The 17,646-nt window shown below is 43.1% G+C and overlaps 1 protein-coding gene across 7 annotated transcripts in view; it reads left to right on the plus strand.

The window, feature by feature from the left end:
- Positions 1-17,646, plus strand: part of USP40 (ubiquitin specific peptidase 40) — an 88,380-nt gene that overhangs the window by 43,796 nt on the left and 26,938 nt on the right. For all 7 annotated transcript variants that reach the window (XM_047871414.1, XM_047871411.1, XM_047871413.1 and 4 more), the window contains 8 exons: positions 941-1,025; positions 2,137-2,207; positions 2,927-3,246; positions 4,540-4,663; positions 6,101-6,158; positions 13,028-13,081; positions 13,801-13,889; positions 15,240-15,326. In XM_047871414.1, coding sequence (XP_047727370.1) covers positions 941-1,025; positions 2,137-2,207; positions 2,927-3,246; positions 4,540-4,663; positions 6,101-6,158; positions 13,028-13,081; positions 13,801-13,889; positions 15,240-15,326 — 888 coding nt within the window. The remainder of the gene's footprint in view (positions 1-940; positions 1,026-2,136; positions 2,208-2,926; positions 3,247-4,539; positions 4,664-6,100; positions 6,159-13,027; positions 13,082-13,800; positions 13,890-15,239; positions 15,327-17,646) is intronic.

Genomic DNA, 17,646 nt, shown 5'->3' on the forward strand with positions numbered 1-17,646 from the left:
TGCACATCTCTGTTATTCTGGAGGTAAGACATTGGCAAGAGGCTGCAGGGTTGACTCAGTTAACTAATCACCTGTAAAGAGGAGATTTCTTTTTTTTTTTTTTTTTTTCCAATGTTTTTTATTTATTTTTGGGACAGAGAGAGACAGAGTATGAACGGGGGAGGGGCAGAGAGAGAGGGAGACACAGAATCGGAAACAGGCTCCAGGCTCCGAGCCATCAGCCCAGAGCCTGACGCGGGGCTCGAACTCACGGACCGCGAGATCGTGACCTGGCTGAAGTCGGACGCTTAACCGACTGTGCCACCCAGGCGCCCCAAGAGGAGATTTCTTTTTAAGGGAGCTACCTTGTGGTATTGTGGAGAGGAATGAAGTAGGACTGACCCTTACAGGCGATGTTATCCTGGTGAGATGACCAGTCCCCAGAGTCTTAGATCTAGAAACTTAAAAAAAAAAAAAATCCATGGTGATACTATTCTGTAAACTGGCAATGCTACTTTTTGAATTTATAGTGGGAAACATTCCTTTCAAGTTAACAAAAATGTTGGTGTGTGCTTTTCCCTGCACAGTGCTAGTGAAACGAATGATTCTTGCTCTTTGGACAAAGATTTTTGGGCTGGCATGCTATCAGTGTGCCTTCCCGTGGAAGTGGCCTTCCCCGTGAATTAAGTACAGTCGTTGGGGTGGTCATCACGTTCACTGTGTATGCAGCATTCTCCGGTCGCTAATGGCTGTGATTAACCATCCTTGGATTTGGCTTATTTAGCAACGAGTGATGCCTCCTTGCCACATTTTTGGTGCTGGGTGGGATGGGTGTATTCATTTGCTAGCTCCCCGTTTCATCTAAACACATGTAAAATTGCACAGTGTGATTCTTTCACCTGGAAATGTGGAATTAATGTTACTTCCCATCGTTCTGTTTTCTTCCACTAATATTCTGTAGCTGTTAGAATTTTGGGAAGGAGATCTGGTGCTTAGTGTGGCAAAGCTTGTTCCTGCAGGACTTCACGTTTATCAGATGCTGGATGGTAAGATAAATAACTGAAATACAACAACTCGTCGCGTACGTATATTTATATTTTGATCATCTCCTCTGTGATTGTCTTCTCTTAGCCGGTCTGTCCCCCCACTTGCTACTTCCTTAACTAGGCTATCATCACATTGTCGGTTTTCAAAGAACTAATTTATCTGATTTATGTTCTATGTGAATTCTGCTAGCACAGACGTGGTTTATATATTTTTTTTCAAATTAAGGGCACCTCTCCACCAAAACAAGTTTTTGAGAGGCTTTGGATTTTTGTTTTTATATTACCACAGATTTTGTAGCAAAGCAGACAAAAATACTTTGAGAACTTAAAAGTATTTGCTACCTGTGAATAACAACGAAACAATAGTAATAGCAGTAGCTGCAGTGACATTTATTTTGGACTTCACTGTGCTAAACACTGAGATAAGTTTTCTGTAAATTGTATCCTTTGATTTTCACAAAATTCTTTTATCTCCATTTCCTAAACAAGAAAACTGACGCTTGGGGACGAGGCACACAGGACAGATAGCTAATTAGTGCTGGGTCCCAGGCCATGTGATGCCTAAGCTCACTCTTGTACGGTGTTCATTACGGTCAGTGCTTCCCCTGCTCTCGTGCTCGGGAGGCTTACATAACAACAGTGCAGAAATGCTTACATAAAATGGAAAAAAAAAAAACAACGACCGTAAGAGTATGATGAGAAGAATAAAGATAAACGTAATATCGGGACACCTGGGTGGCTCAGTCAGTTAAGTGTCTGACTTCAGCTTGGGTCCTGATCTCGCTGTCTGTGAGTTCAAGCCCCACGTCGGGCTCTGTGCTGACAGCTCAGAGCCTGGAGCCTGCTTCAGATTCTGTGCCTCTCCCTCTCTCTGCCCCTCCCCTGCTTGTGCTATGTGTCTTTGTCTCAAAAATGAATAAATGTTTAAAAAAATTTAAGATAAGAGTAACGGTAAATAATACCAGTATAATATTATGACTGCCTTTTCCTTAATTTTCCTTTATGAGAATGCTTTTTCAAACAAATATTTAAGTGTCTCAGGTTTTTGTTTTTGTTCGGTTGTCTTTGGTGATCGTGACAGATGGTCTCACTGATGGCCTCTTCTTCCTAGGAGATAACCTGACACTGTGTGAAATGGAAATTGAGGATGGGGAAGACATCTTTGTATGGAATGGGGTGGAGGTAAAAACACATTGAAGAAATATTTGTGATGGTTCTGTTTTTTTCAGTTGTTGAATAAAACTTTATTCAGCATACGTGAAGGCAGCTAGATTTTAGAAAAAGTCTGAAATGTCTCATAAATTGTAGGTATAATCAGTGTTAGTTATATGCTAAAGAGACGTTTATTGAGTGCCATCGAACCAGATGCTCCATTCAAAAGTAAATAGTCCTTCATGCGTTCCGTGTAAATAATTGTACTGATCCGGGTGCTGAAGTAGGGATCTGTGCATATTCCCTGAGGGAGTTCAGAAGGGGGCAAATACTTACACTGAGTTCTAGGAGTTACCTACAAGAGCAGAGTGAGTTTTCTAAGTCAGGAAAGGGGCAAGGAGCGTCTCACCCACTCGGTGGACTGCCCTTGGTTCATCTCCTGTATTTCCAAGGCTCTTTTTCTGTTGTTGTTTTTTCCCCAAGGCTTTATTACCACTACTGGGGACTCATCCGTCTCTGTCTCCACTCCAGATTTCTCTCCTAGAAAGTAAAAAATGGCTAAGAGAAAGTTTTAATGGAAAAATCTAGAGTTGTTCTTCTGATATATATAAGACATTTGTGAAAACTGTATTTCACTTGAAAAGAAAAAGAATGAGAATTCTTCAAGAGTAGTCTTTTACTGTGTTGTTCTGTTGACTTGATCGTGGCAGATAGAAACTATACTCACACTTGTCTTGCTGTCATCGTAGGTTGGTGGCATCCACATTCCAACCGGTAGCGACTGTGAGCCTGTGCTCATAAATGTTCTTCATCTCGCAGCAAGCAGCCAGGGGGAAAAGTGTCAGCAGTTGGTAGAGGCCCCACGTGTGTTCCCATCCAATGCAGAAGTGCGGGCTGTGCTCACAGCCTTGGCAATGCCCGTAGCCGTCCTCTTCGTCAGCACCACCGACTCTGTCGGGGAAGAGAACTGGGTCGCCATTCCCGAGGAAGATCTGAAGAAGACGTTCAGAGAACAGGGCCTCGGGAACGGGAGCTCGGTTCTCGTTCAGGAGTCTAAAGATGATAAGAGGTAGCTTGCTGAAACATAAGAGAATTCCTTTTTAAGAAATTTTAATTATAGTTTTTCTATCTCTTAGAAGTCTAAAGCTTTATTTTAATAATGGTAAGAGTTCAGTATTTTCCTTTTGTTTCTAAACATCGTGTTCTGTGCACTGTATACAGGAGTGTTCTGGGTTAGGCAGCTTGGAGGAAAGATGATACTGAAATGGGTTGTTGTTTTTTTTTTTTTAATTTTTCCAGTAAGTATGGTCGATAATATAGGTGTAGATGAGATATAGTCTGGTTTTTTATAAAGCAGAATCTTCACAAATCAGTTCTGATTAGCACTCACTACAAAACCGAAGGCACATTCTCACAAAGTTCCTGAATTTTTTCATGAGGAGGATATTAAGATACAGCTAAATTTGTCCATTTTGTCACAAGATTCCCGGAAGGCAACTCCAGTTTTCATCACAATCCTTTTTCTGACTCCTGAGACCCTCCCATCTGCCCAGATATGGCACTTAATGTCGGGAATTATAACTTCGGTCCCCATGAGTCACACGGATGCTCCAAAGTGCCGCGTCTCTCCGCTTGTCACCCACGTCCGTTGTGGTGCTTTTCCGTGGTCAATGCGTCCTTCACTGTCACCCACCAGCTTTCCGTCTACTGAGGACTTGAGGTTGCCATCAACAAATGAGTTCGCTCCTTGACCAGTGCCGCGAATATGCTTACTTTACAGGCTCCGTATTGTCAGTAATGGTGGCCGTGACATAGGGCACTCAGAACCGCTTTTATTTTGTATCACATCTATTACTACCGCTCTTTGGGACGAGTGTTTTCCAGGCATTTATTTCCGCACTTTGTTGATTTAACTTAAAAGTTTATTGTACGTTCCTTTATAAAAAAATAACATATGTGTGTCAGGACTTGGGGAACGGAGAAGCGAAGACCGAGCCTCCGTGCCCTGGGCCGGCTTCCCTGGTGGTTCCAGGTGCAGGTCTAAGCGCTCTGACACTTCTCTTTGAAAACGGTGGCAACACACAAGACGAAAAACGTGGCACCAGGTTATTTGTATGAGCCAAAGAATAGTTGGAGTCCTGAATACAGGCCCTGTAGACCTACTGCCTAACGCTGCCCTAGAAGATAGTGTGCTTTCTTAAAGCCAGCTCCGTACGCCCTGGTTACCTGCAGTCAGTCACGTCAGAGATGCCTGCAGAATTTTGGAAATAGCGCATAAGGGAAAGTGTTAATTTTCCGATCCTTTCTGATCTGTAGAAGTGCTGTGTAAAAACCCATTTTTTTAATGTCTTTTTCCCTACAGTTTGCTGCTCAGACAAGGGAAATGGTTCACTGGTGCGAGTGAGACCAGCTGGCTCCAAGTTCAAAATTTATGCGAGGTGGAGTCTGAGGAGAAGCAAGTTAAAATATCAGCAACTGTGAACACAGTGAGTAGGTTACACCTCAAGTTTGGAGGACGGTTTTCTAGTCGGACAGAATTTGACATGGAAAGCAGTACCCAAAGTCTTCAGGACAGTTGTCTTAGTGGGCTTCTAGATCTAAAGAAATCAACTTTTGGGGGCACCCGGTTGGCTCAGTCAGTAGAGCATGCGACTCATGATCTCAGGGTCATGGGTTCAAACTCCCATGTTGGGCGTTGAGCCTACTTTAATAAAAAAAAGGGAGGGGGGAGGAAATAAAAATTTTATTACTAACATTTGATTACTGCTCGTTTACCTGTATCAGTGGCATATTTATTTCAAGAAAATATGGGCCGTTTTTTCCCTCTAGAGGCTGGAGTTAGAATATAGGATTTGCCTATTTAATTAGTTCATGGAATCTGCTGGCTTCGATAAATATAAAATGTTGTTTTCCTACGACCTTTTCTCTATTTTTTAAACCAGGCATATATGTTTTACTTTTGTGTTGTGTTGTTGTTGATCTTCATTTGCTCTACATTATACTCCGTGCTCTGTATAAAGCCAGCTGCTCTTAAAAGTGATTCTTCACTTTTCCACTTGAAGACCGTGACCCTCATTTCCTTAAACATCATTCCAGGAAACCTCTTTTTATGTTCACATATTCTCAGTTCATTGAGGTTTTTTTATCTATAACATCAAAAGAAACCTGTTAGAATGTTTTCTTTAAATACTCTAATTTCTTACGGTGCATTAATATTTGTTGGTACAGTAGAGGGGACAGTACAAGGCTGGTGCCCTGAAGCTCGAGAGACCTGCCATCCTGACCCTAAGTGAGGACTTTGGGGAGTCCTGGTTACTCAGTCCTTGTCCCTTCGTGGCACCTTCTGGGGCGCTGCTGGGAGGATCCTGTCCGTGATCGCTGACATCACTTTACCGCTGAATTTCCAGTTTTATGCCCTAGAGGCAATTAGCCTAAACCAAAAAGGAAAAAAAAAAAACCAATATAGATAAAATGATTTAAACAGATTTAAATAGTGCCCTTGGATTAGCATTGTACATTTTTATATTTTCTATGCTCATTGGCCCTGAATTCGTCATTCTTAACATAAATACCATTAACTTTGTTTTCTTTGTTTGCTCTCATTAAAAAGGTTAGTGGGTTTTCAGCTTTTTGCCTTTGTAGCTAGAATTGCTTTAAGTTTTTCCATAAGTGTCTTCTTTCTGCTCCAGTTAACATCAGTTTGGTAAAATCTTAACTATTAAGATCTGAGTTTTTATTTTTAACTTGGTAGAAGATAGAAAATGAATTTCAGGGATAGAAAAAAAAAATCTTTTTTCAAGTAGGCCGAAACCCTGTCCAGTAACTGGTAAGGCAGCTAACCTGTTTACGTGCACACTGATGACCTCATGCTGTCCCCTCCCGTTGTTCTCCCGCAGAGTCACTAGTTCATTTCTCTATTTTAGGTGGTGTATGAGATTCGAATTAAAGCCATAAAGGAATTAAAATTAATGAAGGAACTAGGTAATCATTTACGTTTGCTTTCGGGTTTTGGGGTTTAATTTAGTTTTGTTTTGATTTTTGGTTGAAAAAACTGTGGGAATACAAAAAGTAATTCAGGAGTGCCTGGATGGCCCCAGTCAGTTGACCGTCCGACTCTTGATTTTGGGTCAGGTCGCGATCCCAGGGTCGTGGGATCAAGCCCTGCATTGGGCTCCGCGCTGAGCATAGAGCCTGCCTAAGATTCTCTCTCTTGGCCCCTTCCCCCAGCTCGTGCATGTTCTCTTTCTCTCTCTCTCTCTCTCTCTCTCTGTCTCTGTCTCTGTCTCTGTCTCAAATAAGTAACAGGGAAAATTCATGCACCTACCACACAAAATGGACAATTGTTAACATTCTGTCATGTGTTTATTGTTGTTTGAAACATTGCAAATACAGTTAAAATTCTCTGTGTCCTGCTCCTCAGACCTAGTCCCTCTCCCTCCCCAGATGCAACCAGTGTATCTGATTTGGGTATGTGTCTAGTGTATGTGTTCGTATTGTACTTCTATATTATGCTTCCACATAGAGATGTTTGTGTGTATTTTCACATTTAAATTAATTCTGTCATACTGAATATAACATTCTGAAACCCACTCTTCACTCAGTATTAGGTTTTCTTTAACAGCTTTATCGAGGTATAATTTACATCCTATGAAATATGCATTTTAAGTGTCAGCGATGATTAGTAAATGTATGGAGTTGTACAGCCATCAGCACAGTCCAGTTTCCAAACATTTCATTGCTCCAAAAAGATCCCTTATGCCGGGTGCCTGGGTGGCTCAGTTGGTTAACCATCCGACTCTTGATTTCGGCTCAGGTCATAATCTCACAGTTCGTGGGTTCGAGCCCTGCATTGGGCTTTGTGCTGACGGTGTGGAGCCTGCTTGGAATTCTCTCTCCCTGCCTCTCTCTGCCCCTACCCTACTCTTGCTCGCTCGCTCTCTCTCTCTCTCTCTCTCTCTCTCTCTATCTCAAAATAAATAAACTTAAAAAAAGATCCCTCATGCACCTTTTGCATTCCAAACCCCGACAGCCGTTCGTCTACTTCCTGTCTCTGTAGACTTACAGAGACATATGGTTTGTAGTCCCTTGTGTCTGACTTCTTTCACGTAGCATACCATTTTTGAGGTTTATCCATGATTTAGCATGTACCAGAAGTGTGTTCCTTTATTGCCTGACTAAATACTCAGTGGTACAGATGGATCACGTTTTGCTTATTCATCTACCAGTTGATATACATTTGCATTGTTTCTAGTTTTAGGGTTTTATGAATAATGCCACTGTACACATTTACATCCAAGTCTCTGTGTGGACATGTTTTCAGTTCTCTTGGGTAGGTGTATAGGATTGTAACTGCCGGGTCATGTGGCAAATGTATGTTTAACTTTATAAGAAACTGCCATACTACTTTCCAAAGTGGCTGACATTTACATCCCCACTGGCAATGTATCAGCATTGCTGTTTGTCCGTATCCTTGCCAGTGTTTGTAAGTATCTTTTTGATTATAGTCATTCTAGTGGATATGAATTGCTGTCATTGTGTTTAATTGATTTTCATAATGCAGCAGTTGTGAGCACTTTTGATGTGCCTACTGTCTATCTAAAGGGTTCTACTAAAAAGGTACTAAAATTAGCAAGCTTAGCAAGAAGTCAGAATTAATACACAAAAGTCCGTTGTTTGTTTACTAGCAACAAAAAAAATGGAAAATGAGATTAAGAAGACATTTATAATAGCATGAGATATCATGATAAACTTGGGGATAAATTTAACGAAATATGTGCAAGACGTATATATATACTTACGACAAAAAAATTTTGTTGTGAAAAGTCAAACAACACCTAAATAAGCGGAGCACTGTATCGTGTTCTTGGATCAGAAAAGACGACATTGTTAAGAGGTGGATTCTCCCAAAATCGATTTGTAGATTGAATGCATCCTCCTCACTCAAAATGCTATTGGGTTTTGCTTGTGTGTGTGTGTGTGTGTGTGTGTAGAAATAGACAGGCTGATTCAATTTACATGGAAGTGCAAAGAACCTAGAGTATCCTGACAGTTTGGGGGTGGGGGTGGGGAACAGAGTTGGAAGAGTTACCCTGTCTGATTTCGAGATTCAGTCCGAAGCTGTAGGCATCAAGACAGTGGGTGCTGGCATAGGAGTAAACATAGGGCAGCAAGCTGCCTAAGCCTGTAACCTGTTTCTTTGCAGTCAGTGAGCCGAGAATAATTGTCATACTTTTAAAGGACTCTTTTAAGAAGAATGTGGAATAGAGACTGTATGTGGTTTTGAACTTAAAATATTTATATTGGGACCACATTGAGAATCCAGAAATAGGTACAAATATGTATAGTCCGTTAACTTTTTTTTTTTAATGTTTATTTTTGAGAGCATGAGGGGGGAGGGCAGAGAGAGAGGGAGACACAGAATCGGAAGCAGGCTCCAGGCCCCGAGCCGTCAGCACAGAGCCTGACGTGGGGCTTGAACTCAGGAACCACGAGATCATGACCTGAGCCAAAGTTGCATGCTTAACTGACTGAGCCACCCAGGCACCCCTAATCCGTTGACTTTTAACAAAAGAGCAAAAGTGTTTCCCTGGGGAAAACGAGTATATTTTCAAGGTAAGGTGCTGGATACTCTAGCTTTGCCTTATATCATGTAAAATACTAACTCTAAGTGGATCATAGACATAAATGTTGAAACCATTTCTATACAATTTCTAGGAGATAACTTATGAGAAAATCTTTGTTACTTTATCATAAGGAAAAGATTTTTTTAAATCAGGACTCAAGAGGCACAAACCATAAAAGAAAAAAACTAACAAATTGGCAACATTAAAATTTAAAACCTCTGTATTTAAAAGACATTTGAGGGGCGCCTGGGTGGCGCAGTCGGTTAAGCGTCCGACTTCAGCCAGGTCACGATCTCGCGGTCCGTGAGTTCGAGCCCCGCGTCAGGCTCTGGGCTGATGGCTCGGAGCCTGGAGCCTGTTTCCGATTCTGTGTCTCCCTCTCTCTCTGCCCCTCCCCCGTTCATGCTCTGTCTCTCTCTCTGTCCCAAAAATAAATAAACGTTGAAAAAAAAAAATTAAAAAAAAAAAAAGACATTTGAAAAGACAGGCCACAAACTGCGAGGAAAACAATTTGTGTAACACACATTGGACAATAGATTGGACAATAGACTTGCATCCAGGTCACATAAAATGTGCTTGTACCGTAATCAGAAGACAGCCCAACCCCACATTGGGAGGACGCTTTATAAAAGCACGTCTCTCTGTGGATGACCAGGAAGCCCGGGGAAGGATGCTCGGTGTCATCAGCCATCAGACTGCAACCGTGACAACACAGCACCGCACACCCAGCGGGATGCTTACGGTCACTGGCAAACCCGGTGTTGGCGAAGATGTGGGGTTTGTGCAGCCCCCGCTTGGTGCTGGTGGGGGTGTAAAGCGGTAGCCACTTTGGTAGAGAGTCCGCTTAGTATGAGTTTGAACGTTCACTTACCCGTCCTAGGTGCTTACCCAAGAGAACTCAAACCTATCCTTACAAACACTATACAGTGTTCGTAACGAAAACGGGATACTGTCCAGAAGCCCACGCGCCCGTGAACGGGTGAGCTCACTACGGTGTAGCCTTCTAGAGGGATGCTGTTCATCAGTAAGAGCCGCAAACAACCACCACCTGCGAAACATGTAGACTCTCGGAGTGCAGAGCAGAAACTAGGCGCGGAAGAGTTCGTATTCTTACGCTTCCATTTACATGAAGTTTTCAAAAAAGAAAACCTAAGCTGTAGTTACAGGGATGGAAAATCGGATTGGGGGTGGAGGTTGACTGCAAGGTAACATGAGGGATTTGAGGTATGTGGCTGATCTAGCTCCGTTTGCAGGTGGTTGCTCACTGTTTAAATCAGACTCTTTGTACACGTAAACTGGATGTGTTTTATTGTAACCTGCACCTCACATTGAAAGCATTTGGTTTATTAAAATGAATACTTCACCCTCTTCCGTGAAACCGGCCTCCCTTCCTTCACTCTTGCTCCCCTCCAAGCCGTTCTCCATTGAGCAAGTGATCTTCTTAAGTGGATGCGAATCCGATCGTATCACTCTCCGCCCAGCTCTCTGGAGCCTCCTTCCCCGCCCTCTCCTCCAAGACCTGGCCTCCTCTGACCCCGGCCTCTGACTTCTTTCTGGTCGCCTCCTCTGCTTATTCACAACACACTCCCCGTGCTGGCTTTCTGGGTTTCCAGTGCGCCAGCTGTGCCGCACCTCACCCAACTTCTCAGGGCTGTCTCCTCCCTCAGCTCTGTCCCCTTCCCTCCTCTTCACTCACTTCACTCAGTTACCCCAGCAGAAATGTTACTTCCCGTCATCCCGGAACACGCGGTCTGCACTGCTGTCTGTTTTGTCCTGATACCCCGTACCTCCCTTGTAGCGCTGGGGCCCTACCTGCACCTCTTTCCCCGGCAGCCGAGCCTCTGAGCACAGGCTCCATAGCTGTTCCGCTTCCCGCCGCACCGTCCGCTTCTAGAGCGGGTCTGGCACATAGGCGATGCAGCTCGTGGAATCAAATGGGACTATTTTAAGGAGGTGGTATTTAAAATGCATGTTTTGGGGCGCCTGGGTGGCGCAGTCCGTTAAGCGTCCGACTTCAACCAGGTCACGATCTCGCGGTCCGGGAGTTCGAGCCCCGCGTCAGGCTCTGGGCTGATGGCTCGGAGCCTGGAGCCTGTTTCCGATTCTGTGTCTCCCTCTCTCTCTGCCCCTCCCCCGTTCATGCTCTGTCTCTCTCTGTCCCAAAAATAAATAAACGTTGAAAAAAAATTAAAAAAAAAAATAAAATGCATGTTTTTAAGTTGAAGAACTCTCCATAAGCTGTTTCAGTTGTCAAGAAACTTGTGTTAGAATTGTTTGCTAGCTTCATACTACCACCGTGTAACATGGAGAACTCCAGAATTTCAGAGATTTGCTGTGGTCTGGCAGAGTGTGAGCTGGGAAGGCCCATGCTGTTCTTATCCTCCCAGCCCCCTACTCACATCTGGCCATTTAAGAATTCTGTCTGGACTCAAAACCTGGTGGGCTCCTCCCCACAAAGCAGGAATCCTCACCCCCACAAAAGTAGGGGCCTCATCCGTTTAATAAGCATAAAAGTCACTTAATGTATTTTACACGTAGGCAGTGGGCACGAGTGTCAGTTACCGTGGCTCATTACGTAACATCAGCCACCCGGCAACATGGTTCAAATGCCAGTTACACTGGACATTAACTGAGTAATTGCATGAAGTACGAACTTGGTACTCGCCCTTCATTGCACAGATCACTGCCTAAACAGCAGACGTGCCTCATGATCAGGGATTCATCTCACCGCAGCACAGCGTGCGATCTGTCCCCCCTTCTGTGGCGACCTGCGCGCTTTCTGCAGTAATGGCTAACCGATCGCTCCACAAAATGAGGGTGCAGCCAAGAAGGTACACAGAGGGATAGCAGTAGCTAACCGTGGGCACGATGGCACTGCGCAGCTCTAGAGACCAGATGTGCAGCCAGAGGACGTGAATGAATGTGAGGAAAGTGGTTGTGACAGAAAGGATGGCGACATTCCTGAGGACGTGGCGCTGGCAGAGAACCTCACGTTAAAGGAGCTCCTGGAGGGGCACCTCAGTTGTTTAACCAGCCACCTCTGGATTTTGGCTCACATCATGATCCCACGGTTTGTGAGTTCAAGTCCTGCATCGGGCTCTGCACTGCCAGTGCCATGGGATTCTCACCGTCTCCTCTTTCTCTGCCCCTCCCTCACTCAGGCTCTCTCTCTCAAAATCAATAGATAAAAAACTTCAAAAAAAAAAAAAAAAAAGGAGCTCCTGGAGGACTTCATGAGGTTGAGCACAACGTAGGAAATTTTGGAAGCAGATCCAACTTAGACTATGAACGTTTGCCAGGGGATAGACCAGATGCCCCCTCCGGATTGTAAGCTCTCCGACAAGAAGAGAGCCCTGTGTAAACTCGTCTTGCTATGTTTTTTACAAAAAAAAAAAAAAAAAAAAGTATTCTCAGGGTCTCTAGTGTTTTATTTTTTTAAAAAAAAATTTTTTTTTCAACGTTTATTTGTTTTTGGGACGGAGAGAGACAGAGCATGAACGGGGGAGGGGCAGAGAGAGAGGGAGACACAGAATCGGAAACAGGCTCCAGGCTCTGAGCCATCAGCCCAGAGCCCGACGCGGGGCTCGAACTCACGGACCGCGAGATCGTGACCTGGCTGAAGTCGGAGGCTTAACGGACTGCGCCACCCAGGCGCCCCTCTCTAGTGTTTTAAATATTAGTTTTACTATTTGTTTTAATTTCACTATACACTCATAACCAACAGAGATTTAAATGTTTTTTGTTTTTTGTTTGTTTTTTCTTTTAAATTTTTTTAACGTTTTATTTATTTTTGAGACAGGGAGATAGAGCATGAACAGGGGAGGGTCAGAGAGACAGGGAGACACAGAATCTGAAACAGGCTCCAGGTTCTGAGCAGTAAGCACAGAGCCCGACGCGGGGCTCGAACTCACGAACAGTGAGATCGTGACCTGAGCCAAAGTCGGACGCTTAACCGACTGAGCCACCCAGGCACCCCTTTAAATGTTTTTTAAACGACAGTGCTGAAAGGTCACAGGACGTCTGCAGTGGCCCTCATGGCTACTAGGCTGGCTTTGCGCTGTTTCAGCTTGACCGGCACTCCCTTGGTGCTCGCTCCCGCGAAGTGAACGCTGCCTGTACTTGGGGGGTTTTGTCTTGTAGCTCATTGTACCTTTCTGCTAATTAACACAGTAGAGCATCTCTCCTTAGTTTGGTTTGGTGCACTAACCAGCTTCTTTTTATTTTTAGCTGAGAACAGCTGTTTGAGACCTATTGGTAGAAACGGGAAGCTTCTCTGTCCAGGTAAATCGCGGGAGCCTTCAGAACCTACGCACACTTGTGCCATTGGTCCTTCTTAACACTTAACTTCCGGTAATGCTTCCAGTGCTTAACATCCTTAAATTTACCTTTTGGAAACTAATTTTTAGGACATTTTATGGTCCCAGTGCCATCTTCACATATTACAGAAAATCTTAACCAGAAATTCAGACACTTGTGTCGTCTAAAGGAAAACGCCTGCCTTTCTGATAAGCTGATCCTCATTTTAGGCTGTTGTTTTGATCGAGTCCTATCTTTCTAGATTTATTGTCAAAGTGTTTTATTTGTGTTGCTCATTTTATCGTGAGAGCAGTTGTGAAACAGTTTTTGCTCTCGCCTCTGTAATGCACCTTGTCATTCGACTTAAATAATCAATGGCGGTCACTACAGCAGCTTTAAATGTGGAAGAGGCTGGTCCATCACTCATGAATCAGTGGGGAATATCTCGCTTTGAATCCGTGTAAACAGTGGCTTATAGATAGCTGCCTCTTATCTCTTAGCATTGTTGTACAGATAACTCTAGAGTGTGGAAATTGAAAATCAAACTTAACTATCATATAGGTAATCTCTTTGCATGGAGTGCACCTCATTTTTTTTCTTTCTTGACACTGTTGATTTGCAAAGAAATACTGATTTCAGTATGTTATTTTTCCCAGAGAGGTAGGAATTCATAACACTCATCATGTTGTCCACATTCTTTGTAGTGCCAGACAGCTACACCGTGAAGGAAGCAGAACTGAAGATGGGCAGTTCATTGGGACTGTGTCCTGGGAAAGCACCAACTCCCTCCCAGGTACAGAATCAGCCTTCCCAGAGTCAGAAGTTCTTTTTCTGTTTTTAAAGTTTATTTGTTTTTGAGAGAGAGAGCAAGCGAGCGTGTGCAAGGGAGGGGCAGAGAGGCAGATACAGAATCTGAAGCAGGCTCCAGTCTCTAAACTGTCAGCACAGAGCCCGACGCGGGGCTCGAACCCAAGAACCACGAGATCATGACGTGAGCCGAAGTCGGACACTTAACTGACTGAGCCACCCAGGCATTCCCAGAAGTTCTTAATTTCATAATTCTTACCTTAACTACAGCAGTAATTGTTTTTCATAGAAGTTTCTTTCTTAAATGGTACCTTTTATGTTAGGCATACATCCATATGGTTCTTCGTGTTTAAATCAAGAATATCCTGTCAGAATATATTCATAAAGTTCTTTTTCTGTGGAAATTTTGTGTTAAGGGGGCATCTAAAGTTGAGTGGCCACCTATTTGAATCTAAAATGCACCCTTTTCCCCCTGCATTTTGACATCCGTGAGATTAGGATCCATCTCACAATCTGTAGCACCTGTGATTGCTTCTGACACTGTTTCTCTGTTAGAGGTACAGAAAGTAATGAGTAATCGCCACGGCTTCTTAGATTGAATGAAAACAGCGTATTGACCTTGCCCCGAGTTACTCTCTGCAGGAGTCTAATAGTCTCATAGCAGTTCTCTTTTTAATCAGTATTCATTTTCTGTGTAAGATATTAGGTCGACCTTTGCGAGAAGCCCTACCTTTTTTAATAAACTTTTATTACCATCCAAAAGTCAGTGTTCTTACTGTTAAGACTCTGTATCCAGGGAAGCTAGACTCCTGTCAGGATCCCTGTGGTTCCTGGAGCCACTTCATTAGTGTCCCAGCTCCCTCCTCTTTAATTCGTTCCTACCGTGAACTTTAGCACGTCGGAGTGCATGACAAGCTTGTGGCGGGGGAATGTGACAGGTAAGATTGAGTCTGAAAGGAAATGAACTGACAGATCAGATTCCCTGGACAGAAAATAAGATCACAACCAAATGACAGAGAAAAAACCCAGCTAATGCTTACAGTGTGTAGCAAATCCTTTTGAGGAGTGACTGAGAAAGAAGTGAAGATCATAGTGAAATAAATAATGCCTGTGACAGACAAACATTGACATAATAGTACCTACAGGAGTAAAAACAATGGTGTGAGCATCTTACGTTTCTAGGTGGTTGAGATTATTGTTTAAATTGCATCTTTATTTGTATACAATATGAGTTTTTTATTAAAATTCCATGGGCCATTGGCTTGACTTTTCTGGAAGAAAATAACACATGTATAAAATTTTAAAATTTAGATTAAATCGCATTCATTGATCTTAGCTGTTCCTGTTTTTCACTGTGGGGAGTGATGTTCAGCCTGGTACAGAGATGGAGATCATCGTAGAAGAAACAATGTCTGTGAGAGATGTAAGTAATTTTACTATTTTGGGCGTGGGGAAAGGTCTGTGGGCGTTTGGTCTAGGGAGCTGTGGGAACCCGTGTTTGGGTTTTGAGGTCCTAAGGTTAGGATTCACATAATAGATTTTAAAGAATTCTGTGCATGCATTAAAAGAGTAATTTGGGGAACTCGGAAATTGGTGAGCCAACCCAAAGTTTTAAAATAAGATGATTATTTTTTTTCTTTTTTGATTACCAGTACTTGTTTATTACAGAAATCTGGGAGGACTTTAAGATACAAAACAGGTGAACATAAGGGAAGCAAAAATAATATAAAAACAGGGAGGAGGACAAAACATAAGAGACTCTTAAATATGGAGAACCAACAGAGGGTTACTGGAGGGGGTGTGGGAGGGGGGATGGTCTAAATGGGTAAAGGGCATTAAGAAATCTACTTCTGAAATCATTGTTGCACTATATGCTAACTAACTTGGATGTAAATTTAAAAAAATAAAAATAAAAAATCTGGGCTATGTAGAAATGGATTAAAAGAAAAAATTAAAACCTCATTATCCTTTATCTCACTAATGTTAACATTTTGGCATATTTCCTACTGGTGTTTTTAGGTTATATTCATACATAATGACACGCACACTCATGAATGTGTGTGTGTATAGGGTAAAGCAAACGGAGAATTGTATTAGTGTCACTAAGAACTAGGACTTTCGGTGTTGGAAAATGGAAACACACATGACATTGGTGTAGTTGCATAGAGCCCGCACTCCTGCATTTGGATCAGAAGAGACAGAATGATCTTGGTGTTTTTTAAATTTTTTTTCCTAGCTCAGTCCCCTAGAACAGCTTAGACACAGTGACTGGCCAGGCGGGAGTGAGCCCCAGCGCCCAGATTGCAATTACTAAATACCATTTCCTACTAGAAGGAATTAGGGCTTCTTGAAGTAGCCATTGGTTCTGTATCTAGGTCAGGAACATGTCTGGTGAGCCTGGAACGTCTTGTGCTCACAGAAGCAGTAAGCTAGCAAAGACTGCTGGGAGCAGCAGAGAAGTTCCAGGGCCACCTTGGAAGAGGCTTCTGCTAGTCACAGATAAGACCGTTGGAGCTTTTGTGGGAATAATCGTAAAGCTGATGAGTACACATACCACATACATAAAATTCATGAGTTGAGAGTGATCCTAAAAAGACCGTCTTCATTGGTTACACAGAGTGGACATGAGTGAGCCATAAGGAAAGGGATCGAGCATTCTTCCCCTTTTTCTTTTGAAAACAATACTGCAGGGTAACCAAATAGGTAATGAGAAGGTTTTTTTATAGACCTATCTCAACTAATAAAATGAAGAAAGAATTTTAGACTGTCACAGTTTTTTTTTAACTCCTAGGGAATTAATGGATCTAAACAATGATCCTGAAAGACCGCTAACAACCTAGACATTATAGAAGTTCCAAATTGATACCCATGCTCTTCTGGAAAAAAACAAAACAAAACAAAAAAAAACAACAACAACCAGAAAAAAATAGTGGACCTGAGCTTTTAGATCTGAGGAGCAGTGTATAAGGAATAAGGGGACAGAGGGATGTGTTCCCGCACCGCAGGGCTACCATCTGCACAGTCCCAAGGTGGAAAACTCCTCTTCATGACATCGGTGGCAGGATGAGGTTAAAAGGGACTCGGGAGACTTAGGGGGAGCAAGGGCAAACCACTAAAACTTAGTCCCGGTTTAAGAGAAACTCAGGGAACGTAGGGATGCCTCTGCTGGCTGTCGGTGGAGCATGCGACTCCTGATCTCAGGGTCATGAGCTCTTGCCCCACGTTGGGCATAGAGCTTATTACTAAAAAAAGGAAAAAACGGGGGAATGTGAACACCAACTGGGTGTTTGTTATTAAGGAATTCCTAAGTTTTTCAGATGTCATAGTTGTTCTCGGTTCACGTTTTTTTTAAAGAATGTTCATCTTTTAGAGATGAGTACAGAATATTAATAAATGATACGATGGCTGACATTCTCGCTTCAAAGAACCTGAGGGGAATATGGACACACCAGCCGGGCCAGGGCAGGCATGGAGATCGGGGGCTGGGTGTGGGCGGTTCGTGTTTACCACCCCTGCACGTGTTTGAAATTGTCCGTGGCAGAACATTTTTTGTTACCTTTTGTTACCTGCTGTAAATATTTTCCTGGTTTTTCATTTGCCGTGTAGCTTTTTGGTTCTTTTTAACTTCAAAGGAAAGAAACCACAGAACTTTCCAAAGTAGGGATGTGATGTGCGTATCTTTCCGCTGTGTTGAACCCGCTGCAGTCAGACTCCTTCCCTCTGTGTTGCTGTGCCCGGGGAGC

The sequence above is a fragment of the Prionailurus viverrinus genome, chromosome C1 (genome assembly GCF_022837055.1).
Source record: "Prionailurus viverrinus isolate Anna chromosome C1, UM_Priviv_1.0, whole genome shotgun sequence".
NCBI classification, from domain to species: domain Eukaryota; kingdom Metazoa; phylum Chordata; class Mammalia; order Carnivora; family Felidae; genus Prionailurus; species Prionailurus viverrinus.